The sequence below is a fragment of the Nicotiana tabacum genome, chromosome 11, assembly GCF_000715075.1.
Source record: "Nicotiana tabacum cultivar K326 chromosome 11, ASM71507v2, whole genome shotgun sequence".
Taxonomy (NCBI): Eukaryota; Viridiplantae; Streptophyta; class Magnoliopsida; order Solanales; family Solanaceae; genus Nicotiana; species Nicotiana tabacum.
This window is the reverse complement of record NC_134090.1, coordinates 25965851-25989464: the sequence shown is the minus strand read 5'-3', so window position 1 is coordinate 25989464 and position 23614 is coordinate 25965851. Positions and strand designations below refer to the sequence as shown.

Genomic DNA, 23614 nt, shown 5'->3' with positions numbered 1-23614 from the left:
TATTCATGTCCTTATTCGTAATTTGACACTTAAAAGCACTTTCTAAAAAGCTTGGCCAAACACAAATTATTTCTCAAAAGTGCTTTTCAGACTGATTAGCCAAACACAAACTGATTCTCTCCAAAAGTACTTTTTTCAAAAGCACTTCTCAAAATAAACTGATTTCTCCAGCTTGGCCAAACAGGCTATTAGAGTTGTAAGTTCAAAAGTTAAGGATACTTGGTCCTGAACTATTATGAACAGAAGGGTGTTTTCGTCCGAGCAGGTAAAGTTTATTAAAGCAATGGCTAAAAACTAAAGACATTTTAAATAGTGGCTTAAAAGTAAATATATATGTTATTAGTGGCTAACCGTGCACTTCCCCTCATTAAGTGCAAACAAATGAGGCCTCAAGTACTCTAATAGCCTGTTTGGCCAAGCTTCTCAATTGGCCAAGCTTCTCAAGACAAAAAAAGTGCTTTTTTTCCCAAAGGCACTTTTTTTTTTTCCTAATTTGAGGTGTTTGGCCAAGCTTATTTGGGGAAAAAAAGTGCTTTTGGGAAGAAGCAGAAGCAGTTTCAGAGAAGCAGAAAAAAGTAGCTTCTTTCCAAAAGCAGAAGCAGAAGCAGTTTTGGCTTTTCTTCTTACCTAAAATACCCTTAACAAAATATAGTATATACCAAAATAACCCTTAAACCTAATACTTAGGATATTAATTTATAAATATTTCTTCTTATTTTTAGGAAAACTTTTTAATATATAGTAACTTTAGGGATGAATGCTTTTATATTTGTTGAAGGAATTTTAATATATTTAACTTATATTAAAAGAATTAAGTACTTTTTAATTTTATTTTCATATTTTACTTGAATAAAATGAATTTTTTATTAATTATTGCATGTAATAACAAAATTTTGAGATTATTTATTTACTTATAATATTAATTATTAAGTAAATCTATTCATGTCCTTATTCGTAATTTGACACTTAAAAGCACTTTCTAAAAAGCTTGGCCGAACACAAATTATTTCTCAAAAGTACTTTTCAGACTGATTAGCCAAACACAAACTGCTTCTCTACAAAAATACTTTTTTCAAAAGCACTTTTGAATAAAACACTTCTCAAAATAAGCTGATTTTTCCAGCTTGGCCAAACAGGCTATAACATTGATTTGGGATTTTTTTTTTTTTTAACTTTGACAACAATTATTCCCTTAAAATAGAACAAATTCCAACCACACTCAAAGCGAAAAAGAGAATAAACTTGAAAAACACAATGTTCTTTATTGTTATTGATTTGTTCTTAAAATACTATATCAAATACAACAAAGTACGCTTATATTTGAATAGTCTTAACTTTCAAATAAAATTAGTACTTGTTTTTATTACAATTGCATGTTTTGTATTCTTAAATCAAATACTAACGTCTTATATAATTGAAATGCTACAAAACAAAATAATGTATTTCTATTTTTAAAATTTACACGTTAAATTTTTTTAACCCAATGTAATAAGCCTAATTTGAAAATATTGGAGGTAAAGCAAATGACCAACTACAATAAGATAGAACACAGTAAATATTGTGTTCTATCAAAAAAGAAAAAGGTAAAATACACTAACAAAATACCGATTAAATTACCAAATTACACTTGGCAATTATAAATCTTGTTTTTAAAATTTAATTTCACTACTAATTTCTCTTCTTCGTCGCCTAGCCCAAGGACTCGAACTCAAGAAAGTCCTTGGATCGATTCGATCGCTTCTACACATTGCTTTCTTCTTATTCATCGCCGAATCGCCGATTTTCCGGTCACAGTTCTCCGGCAATGACTCTCATGACTCCTCCTCCAGTAGACGTACGTAATCTTTCTCTTGTCTCGCGCACCTTCTTACAGCGGAAATTCACTTCCAAGTGATTTTTTGTTAAACTGTGAAAAGGAGCTTCTTTTCAGTAGAGTTTCGTAGAGTTTGATAGTTATTGGATTGAATATGTGGCGAATTTTCTATTAGCTGCGATGGCGGAGTGAAATTTTATGTCAAAACGTCTTGATTCAAATGCGGCAATGGTGAAATTATAGGGATTTAGGTTAAATCGAAAGTGCGAAGTATTGATAGATCGAATATTAAACTTTAGTTGTTTTTTTTTTGGCAGCCAGAAGAGGACGAGATGCTCGTTCCTAATTCAGATTTTCCTGTTGAAGGTCCTCAGCCAATGGAAGGTTTTTTTTTTAACTTTTCCTACACTGATATAGGATTTAAGCTTATGCACTGTAAAGATTGTTTTAGACTATCAGTGAATATAAACTTGTGATAGCAGGTTCTTTAATGTTTGTAAAGAGATTTACCTGTAATTATCTAATGAGTTTAACTTATATCTACCGACGGTGTACATTTTTGTGGCGCTATTAGATCATATTGTAGCAGGTAGCATGCCTTATTTTCATATTGTGAATCCCACCTTTTATGGAGGTTACCTATAGCCGTTTTTGGGTGACCTGATAGTGTAAATATTTTTACGCACTGGGGGTTGATATTAGTTAAAATCCTATGTATTAGATAATCCCACCCTTTGTGATATTATTTTTACCTGACAAGTGAGACTTGCTCAGTTGGTAAAAGCAACTCCACCAACAACCGTTAGGTCCTGTGTTCGAGTCACGCTGGAGAGAAAGTGTGGAAACACTATAGATTCTCCTAACTTGGGAGTTTTTTTTTTAAAAAGCAACCTGGTTGTGTTAATATTTTTTAAACTATCAATACATAGAACTTGCCTCTCTGCTCCTTCAGAGATAGGGGTGCGTACATCTTAACCTCCCCAAACCCCACTTGTGGGAAACTACTGGGTTTGTTGTTGTTTTTGTTGTCAATACATAGAACTTAAACTCATGTATATATTGCAGTAGTTTTGGTGGGTTGTAGTTATCTGAATCCACTTTTCTTTTGTTTTTATCTGCTACTAGCATGTTTCTGGATGATTATTGTGGACTTTGTGGATTTTGAGATTTTCTTTTGAACTTGCACTTTTTATTGTTGGTAGTTGCGACTGCGGATACAGCTAGTACGGTGGATGGACCGCCAGTGGATGATCCGCCATCTGCTCGGTTCACATGGACAATAGAAAACTTTTCAAGGTTGAATACAAAGAAGCTATACTCGGATGTTTTCCATGTGGGAGGATATAAATGGTAATCTTTTAAGTATCTAATTTTTTTTTTGATGGATTGCTTTATTATTTGAATACATAGGTGATTCAATGTCCTTAATGGTACATTATGTGTGGCAGGAGGATATTGATATTTCCTAAAGGGAACAATGTGGACCATTTGTCAATGTATTTAGATGTTGCGGATTCACTGGCATTGCCTTACGGGTGGAGTAGACATGCTCAGTTTAGCTTAGCTGTTCTCAACCGAGTCCATAACAAGTTTACAGTGAGGAAAGGTCAGAAATCTTGCTTATTGAACTAGAGATATGAATTTGTGAAAACTTTGACCAAGTCAAGCATGAGAAAATATTAACTGTTGGTTTAAGAAGTGATATATGTTTGGTCGCTTTTTACTTGGAGAGAAGTTGTGAAATAATAGATTCTCCTGGTTTACTTATTTCAGGCGGTATCATGTGCTTAACTGTTAGCTTTTTGATGATAAAGAACTGAGCGATTAATGTATGTCCACCCCACTTGAATTAGGACTTTTATTTTTAACTAATTGTGAAATGTGCCAGATGCTGGCGCAGAAAAGGATTGAGCAAATAACAGAAAAGAATTTGGAACACTGTACACCTGCATTTAGTGGACATTACCGAAAGAGAGAATCAAGATATATTTTGAAGGAAAACCCGGGTTTATTTCAAGCTTAAATTTACACTGTTCTCTAGTTTTGATGTAGAATGGAATATGTAAATGAGGCAAATTCTTTAACAGATTTCATTAGGTCCATATTGGAATAATGAAATTCCTCTTTCGATTTTGATGTACGTATTTCATCACTTACCTAGTGCTCCCATTCTGAATGGAATTTTCTGTACTGATTAAAAAAACCGAAATATGCTTCCAACTATAATAAGTGAGGGGAAACTTGAGATTGCATGAGCTGTCTTGTTGGTATAGGCATGTGTAAATGCAAATTGTAAGATGTGCTTCATTTTATTGGAGGAAAACTTAGTAGCAGGTTCACCTTTAGCATCATTCTGTGCACTTCTGGTACTTCTTAGAAAGGCCTATGTTATATTGGACCATTGGACTTCGTGGGGATGATGTTGATGAAAGGAGATTCATTAGTTCTTACAATATCTGATCATTAAGCCGCCCCTTATTAGTCATTTTAGGATGTTGACTAAGGCTTCATTAATCAATCATCTGGTAGAGTTTCCAGATTTAATTATTGTGTCCATAGAAGAGATTATTCATTGTGAAGAATTTATGCCGTCTTTCTTATTAAATTTTTTTCTACTTGGCGTTCATTCTCCAATATCCTATTGGATGCTCTGAAAAATTCTGTATTAGCTCAAAGAATCAGTGTTTCTTGGTATAGGTTTACAGTTAGCAAGCATTGTGCATGTAGCACTTTTTTTTATAACCGTTGCGTCTGTGCTAGCTTGCTCGCACCTCGACTAATTTCACGAGGTACCTGCTATCTCCTACCATCACAGGGACCGGGTAACTCAACCAACTTTGTTGACCACTAGGCCATACCCTTGGATGCATGCACGCAACAACTTCTTGGTGCAATTACTGAAACCCATCTTACTTGGCCTAAAAATAAATATAAAAGGAGTGGACAAATAAAAAAGGGATAATGCATAAATACCCCCTCAACCTATGACCGAAGTTTCAACTACACACCTTTTCTTTACGGAAATCCTATTACCCCCCAAAACTATTCTAAAACGGAATAAATATCTCCTAGAAATGTCATAATCAGATGTTTCTTGGGAGGTGAAACACACTCGCTTGCCAATGTATATTTTGTCACTCTTTTATTTTCTCTCTCATTATGTTCCTTATTTTGATCTATTATTCTATTCTTTCATGACTAGTAGCAACATGACAACAATGAAGTCAAAAATTTTAATTCTCCGATATCGATTTCGGTCAAAAAATAATATTCATGTAATGATAATTTCTTTGGCCATCGTTGCTGCTGAATTTTTAAGAAAAGAATTGTATATTTTCGAAAAGAAAAGGAAAAAATATTTTTTAAGTTATTGTCATAATTAATTAAGTGTAATATCCAATAAAAAGATGACACGTGTACATATAATCAAATTTAAATTATTTTCTTGCTAATGAAAAGATAAGAATGAACCCATAAAAATTTGAGGAAAAATACTAATCTAAAATTAAAAAATAAATTTTCAAAGGAATGGTGTTGTAAATGGAGCTAAATGCCTTTTAATGGTGGTTGCCATCTCGTGAAGAAGAAAAAAGTGTATAAGACAAAAGATTAAGAAAAAGAAAAGAAAAAGAAAAAGACCAGCAAGTAAATTTTTGGGCTTCTCACTCTCTTTGAGAGAGTGAAATACACACTTTGCCACGTCAGCATTTAGGGTGGCAACAATTTCACTTTATAATAATTCAGGAGGGTAATAGGATCCTCGAAAAGGAAAGGGGTGTAGTTGAAACTTCGATCATAGGTTGAGGGGGTACTTATGCATTTTCCCAATAAAAAAGAAACAAGGATTTGAGTTGCATTAGTACAAGAAATTCTGGTTCTGGTTCTTTCTTCAATGATTTACATTGGAAGTGAAGGGAAATTTAATTTGACTATTTTTTTGATAAGATAAATAGTTATAGTCTATAATCAACTGTTTTTCTGTTTTCTTCCAATTTGCTGCTTGATGTGCTTGCACAGACAAATTTAGTTGATTATCTGAGTTCTCATTCGTTTTCGGATGGCAGATTAAATATCCCCTTATTCTTTCTTTTGATCAGTAAATATCTTGTTGTGATGTGGATGACTGCAGGAAGGATGTGGATGGTCTATGTTCCTTTGGAAATGATCTGACTGGAATATTGTTGGCAATATTTTTAATCTATGATGTTCTCTGAAGTCGAATGTGAAAATGCTATAAATGTTATCGAGCTAAAGCTTTAAAGCTCTAATGATAAAGGATTTTGGAACAGCTTATTAGAGAAAATTAGACGATGCCAAGATTTACAAACCTTTGCACGGAAAGATAGAATGAAATCATAATTGGAAAATAAATTGGAAGGATAATATTAATTCTATAGGCATCTTCTCTTGAGAGTATCCTTGATATCCTCCTTTTCATTTTACAATAAGCTTGTGCGACTCCGTGCAATCTCTAATTTATACCTCTTCAGCTTTTTATTCCTTATAGATGCTATTTTCGGTGTTCTTTCCTTTTTGAGGGGTCTAGTTATGTCAAATAAATATCTTGATTTGGTAAGTAGACTGCTGGTTTTTTGTTAATGTATGATTCTTGTGGCTGATATTTCTGTATATATTGGCACCTTCTTGGTGCAATCTCGGAAACTTATTTCCAAAAGATGATTATTTTGGCAGATACTCAACACCAGTTTAATGCAAGAGAGAGTGACTGGGGTTTCACGTCCTTCATGCCTCTTAGTGAATTATATGATCCTATCAGAGGTTATCTTGTGGATGATACAGTAATAGTTGAAGCTGATGTTGCTGTGCGTAGGGTCATTGATTACTGGTCTCATGACTCGAAGAAGGAAACTGGTTGTGTTGGCCTTAAGAATCAGGGAGCTACTTGTTATATGAACTCTCTCCTCCAAACATTGTACCATATTCCTTACTTTAGAAAGGTTAGCCTTGAAAGGCATGACAATTTTCGTTGATAATTAATTTTCCTGAGATGACTAATTTATACATGTTTCAGGCTGTGTATCATATGCCAACAACTGAGAATGACAATCCATCCGGGAGCATCCCTTTGGCTCTACAGAGTTTGTTTTATAAGCTACAATACAGTGACACTAGTGTAGCAACAAAAGAGTTGACAAAGTCCTTTGGATGGGATACATATGATTCTTTCATGCAGCATGATGTACAAGAACTCAACAGGGTTCTTTGTGAAAAACTTGAAGATAAGATGAAGGTAATTTGTAATGGTTACACACATGAACCCTAAGAACAAATGCATCTTGGATGGTACGGTTATTTAGAAGTGAGCTGATTATTTACAGATTATTTTGGTTTCTTTGGCTCAGGGAACCGTTGTAGAGGGCACAATACAACAATTATTCGAGGGGCATCATATGAATTATATTGAATGTATCAATGTGGACTATAAATCAACAAGAAAAGAATCTTTTTATGGTATCTATGGAACCAGTATTTAATTTCTCATGGGGTTCTTTTTTTTTTCTTTGTAAAATACGAGATGCCTCACTATCAATTTAGCTTGCAATCATGTCTCTTTTGACAGATTTGCAGCTTGATGTCAAAGGGTGTCGTGATGTCTATGCTTCTTTTGACAAGTATGTTGAAGTAGAACGCCTTGAGGGTGATAATAAGTACCATGCAGAAAAATATGGTTTACAGGTCAAATCCCATCCCTGAATTTGTTTATGGTTTGCAGGCTTTTTAGATGTAAAATTTGTGACATTACTGTGAATCACCGAAGGGAAGCTTATAACTGGAACTTGAAATTAAGCGAATGGAGGGGACAAAAAGATACTAATGGGTTACTCACCAGAGAACAAAAATCAAAGAGGGAAAATTTGGCAAACTCACCTTATAGGTGTTTGGTGTTTCTTACTTTGGTTTTGCCTCCTATCAAATAAATGAGGCTTGTTGTACATGTGAGGGACCACCTTAACCTCACTTGCTCTAAGCCACCTTTTGAAAAGTCTTGCTGCCAACGCGGGTTCAAATCCCACAAGCAGCAGTTCTTTACCTTCCCTTGTATTCATCCAAAAAAGGAAAAAGAAAGAAAATGAGGTCGTAATTGGTTGGGTATTAGTGTAGTGGTATCTGTTATCTTTATTGCTATTTACCAGAATTTCCATTTTTCAGGATGCTCGAAAAGGTGTACTTTTCATTGATTTCCCTCCTGTTCTTCAGCTTCAATTAAAACGATTTGAATATGATTTTGTGCGGGATACTATGGTCAAGGTATTTATTCTATTCCTTCATATGATAAAGTATAAAATTGACTCGGCACGTGATTGTATAGGCCTAACCAAGAAGGGTAAATGCTTTATTTTGTTCAGTTGAATGTTGCTGTTTTCTAAACCACATATGCAAGCTTGTTTATGATAGAAAACATAGGTTTTTTTTTTTGTGATGACTGTGGTTTTCAGGCTAATGAGTGTGCATTTTAACTAACTCACCTGGTAGGTACTACTTCTACCCGTACAAATACCAGGTAACTCTGTGAAACAAGACTTGGACTAGTGAGAATAAATTATTGATTCTGTCACGACTCAAACTCCCACCAAAGGTTGCCTAACCCGCTCGCTAGGCAAGCCAATACACAACAACAATAATAGAATCCAATTATTAAGCCTTATAACCGTTTCATGATATAAGTAACAATGCGCAATAAATCTCAATTCAAAGTCATAAATACATAATCAATGACAAGGTCTAAACACGACCACAACACCCAAAACACGGTGTCACTACATCACGAGCATATAATAAAAGCAACTAGAATCAATTGAACCAAATACATTTGTCCGGAAAATAAACACATGGACAAAAACAAATACATAGGAAAAGGGACCTCCATGTGTTGTGGATCTGATCAAGTCAAGTAGCTCACTACGAAGTCTCCAATAATACTTCTACTCAGCTTAAAGGGGTATCGCAAATACCAGTATAAGAACCAGCACAAAAATGTGGAGAAGTGTAGTATGAGTACAAAACCATGATACTCAGTAAGTATCAAGTCTAGCCTCGAAGAAGTCGGACAAGAGGCCGACTCCTACACCTACTAACAACTCAATAAGCATATAAGGCATAAATAGAGCTTGAAATAAAACGTGATATCATCAATCGGGTATGTCAATCATCTCAGTTCTTTCCATAATCATGATACGAGTTCACACATATATAAGAGTCGCTGCATGAGTCTAAGCTACCAATGCATGCTCACAATCACAGGGATAGAACAATATCAGCTATCTCAATCTTTCATAATCACAATATGAGTCAGTCCACAGTCATATAAATATATATAACAACAATTGCATGAGTCGAGGCTGCCAGTGCATGATCACAATCCAATACCAAATCTCACAACACCAATCTCAATGCCTGTGCTAACAAGGCCCAAGGTAACATGGGTTATCACATGACTCTGGAGGGACGGTACCAATCCAAACACCGTTGCGGCGTGCAACTCGATCCACAAATATTGCTGTGGCGGCGTGCCACCCGCTCCATAATGTGCCCGTGGCGGCGTGCCACCTGATCCATACATATACTCATGGCATGCCGCCACCTGATGCACACATATACCCTTGGCGGCGTGCCACCCGATCCACACATAATACTGTTGCAGCGTGCAACTCGATCCACACATCATTAATAACCAATATCTGCTCATAATATCCGCAATGCCAAAATTCTCATTTTTTCACAATATTCAACTCTCAAACTTATAGATGTATGGATGAGGCAGCCATAATCAAAATACCGAATCATAATAATAGAAGGTTGGATAAAAGCACAAATGGCTAAACGATGGCTATGGCAATCATGTAATTCAACTCATCTCAACAATATCTAATAAGCAATTTCATCGTTCAAGAGTTTTATCATAATATTTGACATGAATAAAATAAGCCATTTAACCATCAAAGCATAAAGCGACAAGACAAGTATGTGACTACGGCTCGACAAGAAAGCTCAAATGGCAAGCAATCATTTATTGCCAATTTAGAACAAGTCATAACTCTACACATGCTTTTAACTCACAAATACGAGCCATCATGTAGTCATGGAATCATGAATAATAAGCTCACATAGTCCAAACAAGGCATAAACATAAGCCAAACATTTATCGGATATAGCAATAATCTAGCTACACATATACACTCGTCACTTCGGATATATGTGGCTCCTAAACTGAGCAACAAATAGCAAATAGGTTACCTATTGGGAGAGTTCCCTCTTACCAGGATAGACAAGAGACTTACCTCTACCCGACAAGCTTTAATCAACAACAACAACGTTTTCCTTTCAAACCCGACATCAAACGACTCGAATCTAGTCAAATACAACTCAATAACGTCAAACAAAGCTATGGAAATCAATTCCAAACAACAAAGCTTCAAAGTTTAATCAAAAGTCAACAAAAGTCAACCTGGGCCCACATGGTCAAAACCCAAGTCAAGGACTCAAAATATGGGCAAAATCACTGCTGGCAAAATACCTTTGCGATCGCGGCCTAGCCCATGCGATCGCGATGCACAAATAAGCTCTGCTCCTGCCCTTCTAAGCGAATGTGGCGCACACCATGTGAACGTGAAAGCCAACTGGCTTCTCCACACGTCGAACGAGAGAGTCCAAACGCGAACGCAGAAGACTGCCACCCGTCCTCTTGCAACACTTCGCGAACGCAAGGTCATGTATGCGAACACGAAGCACCAAGCCCCCAGTTCCCAAATACACTACACGAACGTGACTCCATTCTCGCCGACAGCCTGCCAAATCCTTCTCCGCGATCGTGAAGCACTGTGTCACACTAGCAACATAACAGCTCCAAACTCAACCAAAATGGTTCGAAACCAGTCTGAATCACACTCGAGCCCCTCAGGACCCCGTTCGATCATACCAACAAGTCCGAATACATCATCCAAACTTATCCAAAGGTTCGAAACACCACAAATAACATCAAAACTAAGAATCGAAGATCAATTCATTCTCTTAAATTTCAAACATTCAAACTTCGCCGAACGCGTTCGAACTTCACTTAGACATTCCGGATCACAACCAAACTTTGCACATAAGTTCCAGTCAACCAATTGAACCTATCCAAGGTCTAAAATGTACAATAGGAGTTTGATAGCACCAAAGTCAACTCCTGGTCAAACCTATGAACTCTCCAATTCTTCCAATTGCCAACTTTTGACAAATAGAGCCAAAACCTTCCAGGAACATCCAAATTGAAACTCGAACATGCTCCCAAGTCCAAAATCACCATGCGAACCTAATCAAATCTCGATTCCGAGGTCATTCGCCAAAAGTCAAACTTTGGTCAACTCTTCCAATTTAAAGCTTCGAATTTGAGAATCACTTTATCAAATAAATCCCGAACCTCGCGAACGTCAAAACTAACCATACACGCAAGTCATAGTGCATCATATGAAGCTACTCAACATCTGAAACCGGCGAACGGAAATGCTAAAGCTCAAAACGACCGATCTAGTCATTACATATTCTTTTTCTTCCTCTACTGAGATTTGAACTTATATCCCTCCCAAGTTTCATTGACCTTTAGAAAACGTCTGAAATATGCCATGATGTCAGTAATTCTATGTTATGTGGTTCTTCCCATTTCATTGCTACCTTAATCATTAGCAACCTAGAATTATCAGTCAACGACTTAAGAAGGTAAATATATGTGACTAAATTTATTAACTCTTAATGCCAATATCTCCAAATAGGCTTAAAACAAAAAGAGATGGAAATGAATGTGAGAGTCTCCTTGTCAGTGCGAAGCTAAGTCTTATTCCTAACTTTTCAGCTTATTCTGTTAGGAAAGAAACTAAAGAAAGAAACGGATTGACAATACTGGAACTTATAAAATGCCCTAATTGTAAAGAAAGAATGAATAATTACTGTGGGAGCTGAAAGTAGGGGTAGGACAATATTAGAAGTCTTGTTTTTGCTAGGTCGACACTTCTTTTTACGATCTACCTGACATCTGGTCTTTACTTTTATCTCTTTTTGATATTGAGGTTAAGGAATTAACTCATCCCTGGATCACTGTTTTAGTAGCTTTAAACTGATCTGACCTTTATCTTCCTCCTGCTTGCTAATTAATGCAGTATGCTTTCCTTGTGTTAATCATTGCTAAATCTCTTTCCTATAAAAAAAGAATAATTACTGAATCTATTTTGAATTGATTAAATAGATAAACGACAGATATGAGTTTCCTTTAGAACTCGATCTTGATAGAGAGAATGGCAAATACTTATCTCCTGATGCAGATCGAAGTGTTCGCAATCTCTATACGCTTCACAGGTATCAACTTTTTTTTTTCTAGGATGAAGCATAGATGTTTTTTTTATTTTCTTAATGCTCTTTTTCTTGCCATTTGGGATGTGATTTCATCATGGCATGTAGTTGTATTGAGAGAATTTCTTGGTCATGTCACATTTGCCAACAACAAAAACAACAAACCCAGCTTAATTTCTTTTTTGGTATATTTCCTTACTTTATGCTTGTGATTAGTTGAGCGGTTCAGATCTACCTGTTTTTGCAGACAAATTTGAATCATCTATTCATAAGAGCCTCAATATCCGTATCAATTTCATCGCTCTGTTTACTTCTTCCTTTTCTACCTACGGTTATGCATAATTCTGTGCTGTTCACCTTAGCCAGTAAACTTTTACTTGACAATGAGGCTTATTTAGGCTAGATGTTCTGGAGGTTTTTGAGTTTCTGAGACATAATAAGAATGCTTCTAACAACATGATTTCCCACTCGCTTGGTTGTGCAAAATCAGCCATCTGTCGAGAAATATAATCTTTTTTGTAACTCCCTTTATCAAATTGGGCTTATATTCTTTCATCTTCTGCGAACTTTCCAATTTGAAACTCTAACAACACTGCAGTGGTATCAATAGGTAAGACTCTTACTTTCGCATTCCATCACTTTGAGTTCCACTTGAAACATTTTACAGCAGAATGCTGGTAAACATGTAAAGTGGGAAATAGAGGTCCTTATCATGAACCGAGGTTTTTTTTTGTCCCAAGCAAGTTTCATGTGTTGGTTCATGAGGTGTGACCCCTACCTATTGTGCATCTTCTTTTTCCAAGTTAATTTACTTTGATTGTGTAAATTAGTTTTCTTTTCAATGCTGACTTCTGTTGTCCGCTATAGCATCGTAGTGTCAGAAATCATGCATCAGTCATGATGCTAGGGGTATGCTAATATGGACATGACTTGCTTTTGCCCGAAGGATAGCAGGATTTAGAAACTTGGTGTTGGACTTATGTTGTATGCTCTACCTCAAATTTTAACCTTATTTTAATGCCTGCAAACTTTATCATAGAACTTCGAAGTCACTTCTTCCTTATGGCTTGATACATGTTTATTTGATTAAAGTGTTTCTGCACTTCCAAGTACTCCTTTCAAATTTTTAGCAGTGGTTAATCTTGAATGTCATCTTGTTACTATATTGTGCTACACACTTGAAAGTTTAGTAGCATGATTGCTCGTAGGTGAGTCAACTCCCTCCTAATAGGAGTTTACACAGCTGGAGTTCTTAGTCTCCTATCCATGTACGGAGGACTCTAATTTTAAAATGTTCTTTACCTTTTTCGCTTAATCAGGTACCTATATAATTGGATGATGCTGTCCAAATGGAAACTTAGTTCCTCCTTTTTTTCTCTCTCTCCCTTTCCCCCGCCCTCTACTAGCTGCATTTGCGATTGGGAATGTTCTTTTCATCTATCCCTCCTCCATTATGTGTTCTAGTTTGATAAATTCTTCTTGCGTTGTGAAAAGAATGATATACGGGTTTACTTTTGCAGTCTAGACCATAATATCTTTGGATTCTTAATCTTTGTATACTTGACATAGATTTCTGAATGACATGATGACTAGGTGATGATCTTTTGTTCTTTTTTGTTTTGTTTTCAGTGTTCTGGTTCACAGTGGTGGGGTCCATGGGGGACACTATTATGCTTATATCAGGCCAACACTCTCTGATCAATGGTATGTAGAGTATGCTGCAGTCAGTAGACTTGTTTCATTGTCCTTTAATTCTTTGATTTTTCTGTGCCATGTATTTTTTTTTACATTCTCTCAGTTACTCTGATACTCTGGGTTGCAGAAAGAAAATTCAATCATCTTTAAGGCAACATAAGTTATCCTCCTGTTCTTTTTTCTTTTCGAAATAGAAAGATGCATGATTGATTTTGGGAAGCAGTGGCTCTTTGAGTATTGTTTATAGCTATTTCACTTCCTTGGCATAATCTTTCTAGTTTCTACTGCTCATCTTGATTAAGATTCACAACTTGCTTATTACTTTTAGGTTTAAATTTGATGATGAGCGTGTGACAAAAGAAGATTCGAAGAGGGCTTTGGAAGAACAATATGGTGGTGAGGAAGAGGTATTTGTCCAATTTTGTTGTCCTTTAAGTTATATGCATGTCCATTATTTTTCGTGTATTGTAGTTGATGTTCATTCTCCGCTTCTTGCAACAGTTACCTCATGCAAACCCTGGGTTCAACAATTCACCATTCAAATTTACAAAATATTCAAATGCATATATGCTTGTTTATATACGTGAAAGTGACAAAGAAAAGATTATCTGCAATGTGGACGAAAAGGACATAGCGGAGCATCTCAGGGTGGGTGTACGATAGACCTCTGTCCATTTAATTTTTGATATTATGGTTGAGTTGTGTCATCTTCTATTAACATTTTGCAGGTAAGGCTGAAGAAAGAGCAAGATGAAAAGGAGCAAAAGAGAAAGGAAAAAGCAGAGGCTCACCTTTATACAATAATCAAGGTTTCCTTCAAAACCTAGTTCCTACCCCTTTACTGCTTGCATCTTTGTAATTTGGAAATCTTACTGAAAACGCTCGTGTTATATACTTAGGTTGCTCGTGATGAAGACCTTGGCGAACAAATTGGAAAAGAGATTTATTTTGATCTTGTGGATCATGACAAAGTCCGTAGTTTCCGTATCCAGAAACAGATGGCATTTACACAATTCAAGGTATTTTTTGTCATTGTTTTGCATTTTGTAGTTGTACAGACTTGCTAAATATTAATTTTTGTACAGATTTTGAAAATTTACATCGTCATTGCTGATTTGGTTGCTCTTATGAAGCACAATATGTACATACTGCATAAAATTTGCTTCAGAACTACAAACACAAGAGAAATGTCTCCTCTTAAACAACTTCGTTTTTTAGATTGGGTAGTTACATAATTCAATATGGTATTGTAGCAGACACAAGTTCTGATTTCAAGTTGCACAGATACCCTTGAACAAAATATCTCCATGTGCTTCGCTCAAGAAAAAATTTGGGTCCTCTTCATCAAAAAGAAAAAAATTGGGTCCTATAAAAAAATTAGGTCCTCATGTGAGGGGGCATGTTGCAGCCATAAAACAATAGATAAAAGTGTCCCATCTCAAACAATATAAGCTTTTAGATGATTTGGTAACATAATTTAAAAGACCTTATAGATTCTTGGAGTCCAAGTCCCAATAGTGGAGAGTCATGTGCAACTTTTATGACTTCTCAAATATGGTGTAATGGGATGTAGATTTTGATATTCAGATTTTAATGTCTAACCTTGAGTGATAAGACAATTCTGATTGCAAAATTAGGTGAATGATTCTCAGAAAATGGAATCTCATGGCTGGGATATGATGGTTCAGCTTTTTGTATGCTAAGTCAAGCAGTTAGATAGCCTATTTTTGTCTATTTGGTCAATCCTTGTATCTCTTATATTTGTTGTTATCTAATGTAAGTCTTTTTTCAGGAGGAAGTTGCTAAGGAATTGGGTATACCGGTGCAATTTCAGCGTTATTGGCTATGGGCAAAACGACAAAACCACACTTATCGGCCTAATCGGCCATTGACACCTCAAGAGGAAGCTCAATCAGTGAGTTGTCTGACTGTTTAGCTTTCTGTTGTGTTCTGTGGAGCTGAATTGGGAGTACACTGCGGTTGTATCCAGGTTCTAGAAAGTGTCCTCCTTTTCTAAGTAGTGAGCAACTGCCAAATATAAACCACAAGTGTTCCAATCACCTCTACTATTCTGCTTGCACCGTCATACTGATCCAAAGATTCCAGGACAAGTTTCATATTTACTATATGTCAGTACAATTTGATCGACATTTAGTAAAAATAAAACTTTGGTCAAAAAAGATTTTTGTAGTTAAAAACAGACTAAGAGAGAAAATAATGAATCAATACTTTCACATACATCTGCAGATCATTCAAGGGAATGTCCAGTATTAGACAAGCAAAGAATGTCATGCTAAGATCAAGCATGAAGTATTTGATTTGTTAGTGCAGTGATTTTTTATCTGTTGCTGTTGCATTATAGTAGGTGTAAATGGAACGTCTAGGAAAGCAACAATTAGGGATAACTGTTTGAGGGGCATGCACCTTGTCTTTTATAACCATCTATACCGAATAATGCAAGTCATTTTTTTTTTTGCTTCTTTTGTTTCTCTGTGAAATGCATCTTTCGTTATGTGGGAGACCTTTTTATCTTCCTTTTGCAAATTGATGAGTTTAGTATCTTCATATTTTTGTATTCGTATCTTGTACTGCCTTAATTTGTAACAAAAAAGGTAATATGCTTCCTCGAGTCCGTCAGTAACAGATGTATTTTCGTGGCAGATCTTAAATCTGTATCCTCAAATTGATTATGATCTCACCCACAGACCTTCTCTTGCTCTGCAAAATAGAGTGTCTAAACAGAGTTTATTGCTGAGTAACTGGATACACTTTGCTGTTTATTTTTGTTCACAGCTGATTTTTTCCCTCTTCCCCAGCCCTCCCCTTCTCAAGAAAAAGGGAAGAAAAACATGCTTTCCGGATATTTAGCGTTTGGAACTTCTTACATTAGTGCTTCCCTTTTAGAGTATGTTTGATTTGCGTGATGATGGGATAGGATGAGAGGAGACATCAGGATGAGTCATATCTCATCCTGTCTTTGGATGTGAGATGGGAAGCAACAAAATGAGTCATCCTCTTCTTTTTTTTTTTTTGGTAAATAAGATGACCCGTCCTATTTGGATGTGGAAAGATTCCCATGGTTTGTGGTAGTGTATCCCACATCAGTTGATGGTATGGGTTGTCTTCTATATGATCTTGGGCCATCCTTACTTTATGAGCTAGCTTTTGTAGTTGAGTTAGATCTCATTTTCTTTACATGGTATCAGACCCATTGGTTTATCCAATATTGGGTTCCATTTTATGTTGTCCGCGCTCTAAATATCCAACCTTGGGTGTGCAGAGCACGGGGTTGTCAGAGTGCCTACGTTGGTTGAGGATATGGACTGTTGTCTTCTTATACAGTCTTGGACAATTTCGTCTTATGAGCTAACATTTGTTGTTAAGTTAGGCTCAAGGTCTATTTCTTTGCGTGATGACCGGGGATGAGGAGGCATCAAGATGAGTCATCATCTCATCCCGTCTTTGGATGTGGGATGGGGACATTGGGGAGGCATTAAGATGATTGATCCTCTTTTTTGTTAATAAATGAGGTGACTAATCCTCTCGGGATGTGGAAAATTCCCAGGATTAGCATCCTAAGACTCCTTTTTAACACAATATAAGAGATTTAATCTTGGGGAGAGGAGGAATTAGTCAACCCAGAATGATATGTTCATTCGTGCATGACTCATCCCACCTTATCCAGTCCACAAATCACATATGCACTGATTGTCTAACAACTGCTCCAAATATGTTAGTCACTTATGTTCAGCATTGTATTACTAGATTTTTGCTCGATTAACTAGGTGCTAATGGTCTTTCTTAATATGTTTCAGGTTGGACAACTGAGGGAGGTCTCTAATAAAGCAAATAACGCTGAGCTAAAACTGTTTTTGGAAGTTGAATTTGGCCTGGTAATGGATTATTGCCTACTCATCTTCCTGTTTCGCGTTCGGAAATTTTGTTGGGGCAGGTGCTATACTTTTGTGTATGTCAAGTTTTATCTTTTGCATTTTTTGGTTTGTGCATTCTGCAGGATTTGCGACCTTGTCCTCCACCTGAGAAAACCAAAGAAGATATTCTTCTATTTTTCAAACTGTATGACCCTCTGAAAGAGGAGATGAGGTATTTCTTCCTGTCTCTCTATAGTTTGAAATCCTTGTCTTAAAAGAGCAGTTATTTCCATGTTTGTCTAATTTGTGATCTCTAAATATCATTTCTAAATGGAAAGTGCATCATCTTCTTCTCACTCTTAGAGCCTGCAGACATGGTAGAGATGTGAAGTGTGACAATTTAGGTAACATGAGGTTACTGTGGGAAAAGATTACTTCAGTTTCAACACAGTCTATGTAGTTTCTTGTACTTGATGTAGACATTAAACAAAGTTTGTTAGAGGTCTTATAGTCTTGAGAAATATTAGTTAATTTTTGAACCTCAATCTGTTAATTCAATGTCGTAGGGAACATTAAACTACAGGGTTAATTCTAACTTTTAATGTATTTGAGATCTCGAAACTTGTCTTGTCGGTGTCCACATATTTTGGTGTCTGTGTATAAGTGGCCATGCAATGGAGGGGGATTTGTTAATTCTTTACTTGGTTTTCCTTCTTGTTGTCAGGTATGTTGGGCGGCTCTTTGTAAAAGGTAGTGGCAAGCCATTGGAGATATTGCCCAAGCTAAATGAGCTGGCTGGCTTTTCGCCTGACGAAGAGATTGAACTCTTTGAGGTAATTTTTTTTCTTATATTGCTCCGAGTTTGTTAACTCTCAATAGTAATATAGGTGACTTTTCAGGTTATGCTTAATATCATGTTTTATTGGCAGGAAATAAAATTTGATCCCAACGTGATGTGTGAACCCATTGATTGGAAGCTAACATTTCGTGGCAGTCAGGTATGTGCTATCACTTGCCATAGGTATATTGTTATGCCTTCACTGGCATGGCCAATTGCTTTCAATTATTCTGGTTATCGTTTCTTCTACTGGATTGGTTATATGATGCTCCTCTGCTTTTGCAGCTTGAAGATGGGGACATTATCTGTTTTCAGAAACCCCTTCGAAGTCAAACTAGTGAACAATATCGATTTCCTGACGTTCCTTCATTTTTAGAGTACGTGCACAATCGCCAGGTATGTGTTGCACCATGATATGTCATATTGCCTCTTGGAGCTACATCGGTAGTTACCTCTCTGAAATAAAAAATGTCTCTTTGATAAAGGCAGTCCCTTTGGTAGTACTCCTGCCTTTACTCCATTGTACTCACTTTAATTCAATTTTAAGTGACACTGTTTCTTTGGTGTTAAGTTTCAAAAGAACTCTGAATATTTTTCGTGGCTTGATAGCTAGGATAATAGTTTTCCTTGATTGTCTTGTAATCTCAAAATGTTGATCTTTATCGTGGTTATGTGTTTTCCATGTGATGTCTCCAGGTTGTTCGCTTCCGCTCATTGGAAAAACCCAAGGAGGATGATTTCAGTCTTGAGTTGTATGTATCTGTTTCAGTAAGTTCGGTGAGAAGCTTTTTCCTGTATTGTTTGACTCATTGATGATAATCAAACTCCAGGTCGAAGCGGAACAACTATGATGAAGTAGTTGAAAGATTGGCTCGCCATCTTGGCTTGGATGATCCATCAAAAATAAGGCTTACATCACATAACTGCTACTCACAGCAACCAAAACCTCAGCCAATAAAGTATCAAGGAGTGGACCGTCTTACAGAAATGCTTGTTCATTATAATCAGGTAGTTGCACGAACAGTGTCTACTCTGGTTAGGGCTACTTGGCACTTTTCTGTGTAATTAAAATTTTATGTGTCTTAGTTATTTACAGCTGACTACATTTTCTTACCATCCCTCCTCTTTGGATAGACTTCAGACATTTTGTATTATGAAGTCCTCGATATTCCGTTACCAGAGCTGCAGTGCTTAAAAACTCTCAAAGTCGCCTTCTATAATTCTGCAAAAGATGAAGTAATTGTAACACGCACTTTATACTTTTTATACAAAGTCTCTTTTGATAAGGTTTATACAGTCTCCTATGCTCTAATATATAATCTTGGGCTTTTCATTTCAGGTGACAATCCATACTATTAGATTGCCGAAACAAAGTACTGTAGATGATGTCCTTAATCATCTCAAGACAAAGGTACTTTTGAATTAAATTTTTATAAAATGTGATGCCTTGATAAAAAAATGTGATGCCATCTTTAAATAGTTTTTACCACAACTTTTAAACCTGAAAGTAGAAACTCGGAAGAAATGTAGGAAAAACCTTTTGTGTCTTGCCCCAGGCATACAATGCCAGTGTTCAATTAGAGAGGACTACCTCATGTGCATACTGAATGTAATGTCATGTAATTAGCTTATTTTATTGGATGGTTCTCTGATTAGTACACTTCTATAAATTCGTTTCTTTAAGATCTATTTCTGTAAGGTCAAATTTGCTGATCTTGTCTCATGTTATGGATTAGGTTGAGTTGTCACATCCAGATGCTGAACTAAGATTGCTGGAAGTTTTCTACCACAAAATATATAAGGTACCATTTATGTTGCATAACTTCTGCTGTAGTTTTGTATCTTCTGAAAGTGCTTCAATGCTCAGATAAAGCTGCTGTTGGAGTATTATACATAACCCTTTCTTTGTTTTCTAAATGATCTTCCAATCTTATAAGGTTCTGTGCATGTGTACGTGCCTATACATACAGACATATATTACAGTTCAATACACATAAATACACATAAAAAGACAGACAACAAACACAAACGGTTCAATGCATTTTGAAGTAGATAAAAATTCATGAAAGGACATGCAGTATCGTGCTTCTCAGTTTTGCTTCTTGGTAGCATTTCCAACATATCCTCCATATTTATTTTACAGATTTTTCCACCTACTGAAAGGATTGAGAACATAAATGATCAATACTGGACCTTGCGTGCAGAGGAGGTACGCCGACTATTCTGTTGTTGGTTTCCTTTATTTTATGCAGAAGAGCAGTTCTGATTTTGCTGGGATATGCAAGTTAGGGGTGACTCTGCATCAAAAGCTGGCAAGCATGAGATACACATTTTCATTTTTTTTTGATAACCGTGGTGTCCGGGCCACACATTTTCATTCTGATAATCGGAAGCTTATGTTTTTCTATTTTGGGTAGGGAAGAGTTTATCTAATTTTGGTTTGGGAATTTAATTATAAGGTTTTATTATTCCGTAAACCCAATCTAGATATCAAATTCAAAGTCATGGGGTGGAAATTTGCAGTTCAGTTGCCTAAAAAAATTGCACAAAAAATGGTTTTTGCTGTCAAAGATATCTGCTGAATCATGTGCCAGTTGATATTTTTATGTGTCGTTACCAGAAACATATGTGAACATCATGAAGAAAAAATTGCAATTAAGTGTGACAATGTGCTAATGAAGTAGCTTCTATTCAACTGCACAAATGTCTTTCTGGAGAGCTAGTCCCTTGTTAATCATTAATGGGCAGCTGTACTCTGGGGAGATTAATGTGTTGATTAAGGGAAGCAGGGGTGATTAGGGGGTTGTAGTCAGAACTTTTTGTGGCTGGAGAAGTTAAGGGTCCTGCAGATGGACTTAACTTTGAATTTTACTGCTACGAATGATGAGGTTTTTGTTGTTAGTTGTTGCTGTCATATTTTGCGAATAAAGTGTGTACTGGTGGATGACTGCACTTCTTTCCCTTAATGTTGTGGTGCTGCTGTGCGGGCAGGGTTGAGTATCTGTGGTCCAGCTGGTCCAATAGGCTTTGATTAGGTCACTGGTGTTGTCCTGTTTATTTAAGTTTATAGCCTTCAGTTAGAGTTCTTGTAATAGTTGAAGGACATGTCTTAGATGGTTATCTAATTGATGACAAGCTTTTCTTATTACAGATCCCCGAAGAGGAGAAAAACCTGGGTCCTCATGATCGCTTGATTCATGTTTACCATTTTATGAAGGACACGACTCAAAATCAAGCAGTAAGTACATGCGTAGAAATTGAAAAGTGCTTATGTAGCTATAGTTACAATCAGTGTATATGGGTGGAAGTTCTTTTCTCAATTAACTATTTCTAATTCCAATCCCTTTGCAGCACGTACAAAACTTTGGGGAGCCCTTTTTCCTGGTTATTCATGAGGGTGAGACACTGACTGAAGTTAAAGCCCGCATTCAGAAAAAATTGCAGGTTCCAGATGAGGAGTTTTCTAAGGTACTCAATCTTTCTTGCTTTGCATTCTTGTTTCTATAGTGAGTAATCTTGGAGAATTTCTCTATTCACTTTTAGTAAAGAAGATACATGTATTTTATTTATTTTACTTATTTTACTTATTTACATGTTCTATTTTTACTATGCAGTGGAAGTTTGCGTTTTTGTCCATGGGCCGTCCTGACTATCTCCAGGATTCAGATGTTGTGTCCAATCGCTTTCAGGTATTTGCCCTTTTTCTTTCTATATCTCTCTCCCTCCCTACCCCCTCCTCCTTTCTCTCTCTATCTCTATCTCTATCATCCATGTGTATAATGTTCGGCTATTTTGTTCTCCTAACTGGTTTCCAGAGGAGAGATGTTTATGGTGCTTGGGAGCAGTATCTTGGATTAGAGCATGCTGACAATGCTCCTAAAAGGTCATATGCTAGCAACCAGGTATGCTAACAGCTAAAAATTTTTGAGGTCTTTTCTTGGTGAGATGTCTTTTAACACTGGTTGAGCAACAATTACCCCATCCGTCAACTTAAGGAAACACTTGCTCTAGATTTCAACATGCCATTGGACAAGAGAATACTTTTGTATACATGAATATATGCTAACCAGCTAAGATTATAAAAGTACTTCATGATTCTTGGTTGTTTGAAATTGGTTTCTCTTAATCTTTTACCTGTGGGCTCAATGGTATTCTTGTATTGAAAATATCACGTAAGATTAACCCTTCAAAGATCATTAACATATTGTTTGACTTACCTTTTACAAAGAGAAATAAGTCTGAACGTGTCATTATTTAGTAAGCCAACAGAAAGCTAATTTGATCATGTTTACTACTAATTCATGAGTGATATTACCAGCTTTTAATTGTTGGTGTATAACTGGCTCATATTGGTACTGCAGAACCGACATACTTTTGAGAAGCCTGTTCGGATCTACAACTAATCTTCTAAATGGCTGACCAATATCTTCGATGGGGCATGTAAAATCTCGCAAAGAAGCAGCACTAGCTTCAGCAGAAGATATCAGTGTGGCAGTTGATGCAGGGATGTCTTCGTGGTGGTAATATAACTTTTGCCCTCCGAACGTGGTTAAGCATATGAGCTTACAATCTATTTCGGCAAGCAACACAATATTCGATTCAAGTAGGTTTAGGTGGCAGAAACCGTTGATTCAACTGTAATTTTAGGCGATGCACATGATTTTTGGGTGGGCCCATGTATAGAGGGTATAGATCTTCGTTTTGACATTGTCCTGTTTTGTCGTTCCTATTCCTCCCTATTGCCTTTTTCAGTTCTCTCATAACTAGATTTCGATGGAAAAATAACAATCTAGAGGAACACAATGCTGGGATATTCTATAGCGACATTGTTGTAGAGCAATTGAAAGGGATGAATCACAATTCGATAGTGTCTTTATTTGCAAAATGTCTAACTTATAGCTAGTTAGATACTCCTATTAGATTTGTATGATCAATTTGGGTTAATACAAGTCTATTGTGGTTGTCATTTATCAGAACAATTGTACATCTACTTTTTCTGTTTAATTTTGGATGAAATAGAAGTAGCAGAATGCTTATATTCTCTCCCCCGTA

The 23614-nt window shown here is 36.4% G+C and overlaps 1 protein-coding gene across 1 annotated transcript; it reads left to right on the top strand.

Moving 5' to 3' along the window:
• The first annotated feature begins 1664 nt into the window (after positions 1 to 1664).
• On the top strand, positions 1665 to 23603 carry LOC107812575 (ubiquitin C-terminal hydrolase 12). The gene is made up of 32 exons (XM_016637720.2): positions 1665 to 1834; positions 2131 to 2197; positions 3016 to 3163; positions 3262 to 3419; positions 6506 to 6771; positions 6846 to 7064; positions 7177 to 7285; positions 7395 to 7510; positions 7985 to 8083; positions 12054 to 12163; positions 13787 to 13861; positions 14181 to 14259; positions 14354 to 14500; positions 14581 to 14661; positions 14752 to 14871; positions 15645 to 15767; positions 17668 to 17745; positions 17868 to 17956; positions 18449 to 18557; positions 18654 to 18722; positions 18848 to 18958; positions 19259 to 19314; positions 19393 to 19570; positions 19697 to 19798; positions 19902 to 19973; positions 20299 to 20364; positions 20706 to 20771; positions 21714 to 21800; positions 21914 to 22030; positions 22177 to 22251; positions 22378 to 22464; positions 22924 to 23603. Exons 1-32 carry the CDS (start codon positions 1805 to 1807, stop codon positions 22963 to 22965), a joined length of 3351 nt encoding a protein of 1116 aa, XP_016493206.1. The 5' UTR covers positions 1665 to 1804; the 3' UTR covers positions 22966 to 23603.
• Positions 23604 to 23614: the final 11 nt, after the last annotated feature.

Bases quoted from the DNA above. Each gene is read 5' to 3' on its own strand.
- LOC107812575 (XM_016637720.2), top strand. From the start codon at position 1,805: ATGACTCTCATGACTCCTCCTCCAGTAGAC. The intron at 3,164-3,261 runs GTAATCTTTTAA...TATGTGTGGCAG, and splicing joins CATGTGGGAGGATATAAATG to GAGGATATTGATATTTCCTA. The intron at 22,252-22,377 runs GTATTTGCCCTT...ACTGGTTTCCAG, and splicing joins TTGTGTCCAATCGCTTTCAG to AGGAGAGATGTTTATGGTGC.